Consider the following 3,577-nt stretch of genomic DNA (forward strand, 5'->3'; position numbering starts at 1 on the left):
GCAAGGGGATGGGTGAAATATATCAAAGGGATTAAGAGATACATTCGATTATAAAATAAATACATCATGAGATGTAAAGTACAGTATAGGGAATATAGTCAACAATATTGTAATAACTTTGTCAGGTGACAGATGATATCTCCATTTACTGTGGTGAGCATTATGTAATATATATAAATATTAAATCACTATGCTGTGAACCTGAAATTAATATAATATTGTATGTTATCTATATTTTAATTTTAAAAAAGGAAAATGCTATCATTTATAACATAGCTTCTCTAAGAATCTATAGTGCAAGACCAGTTTTGGTTTCCTTGTATAAGATCGTGCTAGTTACACATAATTCGAAAATGTACCTCACACATGCATAGTGAATCTATTATTGCACATATCTGTTCTCCCATGCAGAATCATTCTGCACACAGGTCATTCAATTCAGCAAGGACATCATGGCACAGAATGAATAGCATTGGATTCTCAGGATAGGCCATGGACATTGAAGCTGGAGCAGCCAGACCTCAATGTGGCAAGCTTGATTTTCATTAGGGACTTATTTTCTCTGGCTCATGCCACACTTCACCCATAATTGCTTTGTTCATAGTCATAAAGCGAGAGCAGAACTCCAAGTTGAAATTTCTCCTGGTAAAAGATAAAATTTCCCATATTCTTCCCACTGTGTGAAAGGAGGATTTGTCTATGGTGGGCAGCATTCTTCTCTGTATGACAAGAATCCCTAGAAACAGCTGCATGGAGGATAAGGTGGGACAAGTCAGGGGATATTTGTAAGTCTGGCAAATGAAGTACAAAGTAATGGAATATGTTTGTGTCATGGGACTTCTGCCTGGAGAAATAGACAATCATGGGGGAGAAATAGGCAGAACTATGAACAGGCAGAATGTAGTCTCCAGCTATGTTGTCATGACTCACAGGCCCTGCAATCAGGGATGAGAATTGGTAGTGTTTCTACATGCCAATGGTGTGTTGGGTCGATTCCACTTAACACCTGAAGTTAAACCTTCAGCTGAGGGTAGATGTTCATCCAAAGGAGGGGCAGTGTGCATGCTGAACATCAGTGAGTGACTACAAGTATCACCAGTGGTGCTTCTGCTATAAAGAGGTTACAGCAGTTGTTTAAAAAAAAAAAAAAAAAAAGCTTAAGGACCTTTAATCCCACAGAACAATGTATATCTTCTGGAATTGCTTCTCATATATCAGCCTTTCTTTACTACTTCCCCCAAATGAGAACTTAATGGGTACTGGCACCATCAAGCCTGCAGAAATGGGGAGAGCATGTTTGAAGAGGCAACAGCTGTGGTATATTGGTGTCATGTGTGGTATATTGTGATATATTGGTGTGGTATATTGATGCAGGAAGGTTGCCTTTTAATTCTAATTCCCTCAACACAGCAATTGTCTTTGGAGGGAAAGAGTGTGTGATATATGGAAGGTGTTTGCTGAATATGAGATCCCACAAATTATTGTCTAGGCCAGTAGCTCCCCCATGTGTAGTTGAATTGATGATAGCAGTATTTTGGGACCATACAGCAAAACAAAAACAAAATTTCCATATCAGAACTTTAAGGCTAAAAACAATCATTCATATTTTCTGACAAGAAATTGTAGAGTCTAGCATAATGACATCAGGTAGTATTCCAAGGTTTGTGGATGGCTGTAGATGATGTTAGCATGGGATGAAGCTGACAAGCAGCCATGGAGTTTAGAACCAAAAGGTACTATGTCTGGGTGAAAATGTATTAGTGAACCAGTTATGCAGTGTAAATGAAGATCCTCATATATGTGTGTGTGTGTGTGTGTGTGTGTACACATATATATGTATATAAATGTATATAAATGTATGTATAAATTGTATAAATTATATATATAATGTATATATAAAATGTATATAAATGTATATATATAAATGTATATAATATATAAATGTAATTTATATTATAATATATAATATAATAGCAAAAAGCTGTAATGAGGCAAGCAAGCTATAACCACAGAGAATAAGCTTGAGCAAGATGCAGTTGACAAACTTGAAAACATCCTAGATATACAAGGATACATGTATGACCCTTAGTTCTGGATCAGCTTAGAAACAGTTCAAGAGAAAGCTGTTAAAAATGTTGAACCACTTTGGAATGTTTTCATTCTCATAGATGTGTATCAATATAAAGATCATTGCCTCTGAGAGGCTCTATCTTCCAAATGCTTTCCTAAATGCCTCCCTTACCTCCTTGTTTCTCAGGCTGTAAATGAATGGGTTCATCATGGATGTTATGACTGAGTAGAACACAGAAATCACCTTATCCCCTTCATTTACCTTCTTGGAATTTGGACACATGTAGGTAAATATAGTTGAGCCATAGAAGAAGACCACAACAATGAGATGAGAACCACAGGTAGAAAAGGCCTTAAGTCTCCCCTCACCTGACTGTATCCGAATCACAGTGGAGATAATATTCCAGTAGGAGAAAAGGATGAGGGAGACAGGACCAAGGAGAATTACTATGCCCATTGCCAAGATGGCCATCTCAGCTTTGTAGGTTTCTTCTGAAGCCAACTTCAAGAGTGCAGGAGGTTCACAAAAATAATGATTAATTATATTCTGTCCATGGTATGAGAGACATAAAGTAAATATTGTGTCTACTAAAGACACAATGGCTCCACTGGCCCAGGACCCTATGATCAGCTGTACACACACCCTCTGGGTCATGAGGGTGGAGTAGTGAAGGGGCTTACAGACAGCCACATAGCGGTCATAGGACATCACTGCTAGGAGGGAACTTTCTGTACACCCAGCTACTAGGAAAAAAATCATCTGAATTGAACACCCAGCAAAGGAAATGGTCTTTCTCATTACCAGCAAGTGGAATAGCATCTGGGGGATGACTGTTGTAGAGAAACAGAGATCAGTAAACGACAGGTTTTTAAGGAAGAAGTACATTGGTGTATGAAGTCTAGAGTCAATATGAATTAGCACTATGATGAGAAAATTCCCACACAGAGTTAGCAGGTAGATGATGAGAAACACTACAAACAGCAGGATTTGGGTCTGCCAATCTGAAGAAAGGCCTAGCAAGATGAATTCAGTCAGATAGGTTTGGTTTTCTGTGCCCATTGGTGTTTATTTCTGTCTACACATCAGCATAAATAAAGGAATCAAAAGTTGACTATGGTGGAAAACCAAATCCTGAAAGTGAAGATCTCATTGTAAGAACAAATATGTTTTATTGAAAAAATATCTTGGAAGCATTTAAGACACTTGATTTTCCAAAATTTCCATCCTTAATTCTTACGGAAGCTATTTGAAAAAAGATGCTCACATATTATATGGATTTAAAAAAATATGAAGAGTTCTGCCTTTAGTAGAAAGCCCAGGTTTTTCTTTTATCTAGTTTACTTTTCAATCAGCAGATTTTGACTTTCATTTCACCAAGGAGAGGAACCAATAATTATCTTTTCCTTTGTGTTTCTGAGGGATCATTTATCATCCTTTCAAGAAGGAAGGGAATTTTAAGAAACCATTTAGATCATGTTATAATCCACACATTTAGTCCTTTTCTAA

The 3,577-nt window shown here is 37.2% G+C and overlaps 1 protein-coding gene across 1 annotated transcript; it reads right to left on the reverse strand.

Moving 5' to 3' along the window:
* Positions 1–2,074: 2,074 nt before the first annotated feature.
* Positions 2,075–3,130, reverse strand: LOC123602557 (olfactory receptor 2D3-like). The gene has a single exon (XM_045487042.1). It carries the CDS (start codon positions 3,128–3,130, stop codon positions 2,207–2,209), a length of 924 nt encoding a protein of 307 aa, XP_045342998.1. The 3' UTR covers positions 2,075–2,206.
* Between the last annotated feature and the right edge of the window lie 447 nt (positions 3,131–3,577).

The sequence above is a fragment of the Leopardus geoffroyi genome, chromosome D1 (genome assembly GCF_018350155.1).
Source record: "Leopardus geoffroyi isolate Oge1 chromosome D1, O.geoffroyi_Oge1_pat1.0, whole genome shotgun sequence".
Taxonomy (NCBI): Eukaryota; Metazoa; Chordata; class Mammalia; order Carnivora; family Felidae; genus Leopardus; species Leopardus geoffroyi.

Excerpts from the sequence above, each read along its gene's own strand:
- LOC123602557 (XM_045487042.1), bottom strand. The coding sequence starts at position 3,130 with ATGGGCACAGAAAACCAAACCTATCTGACTGAATTCATCTTGCTAGGC.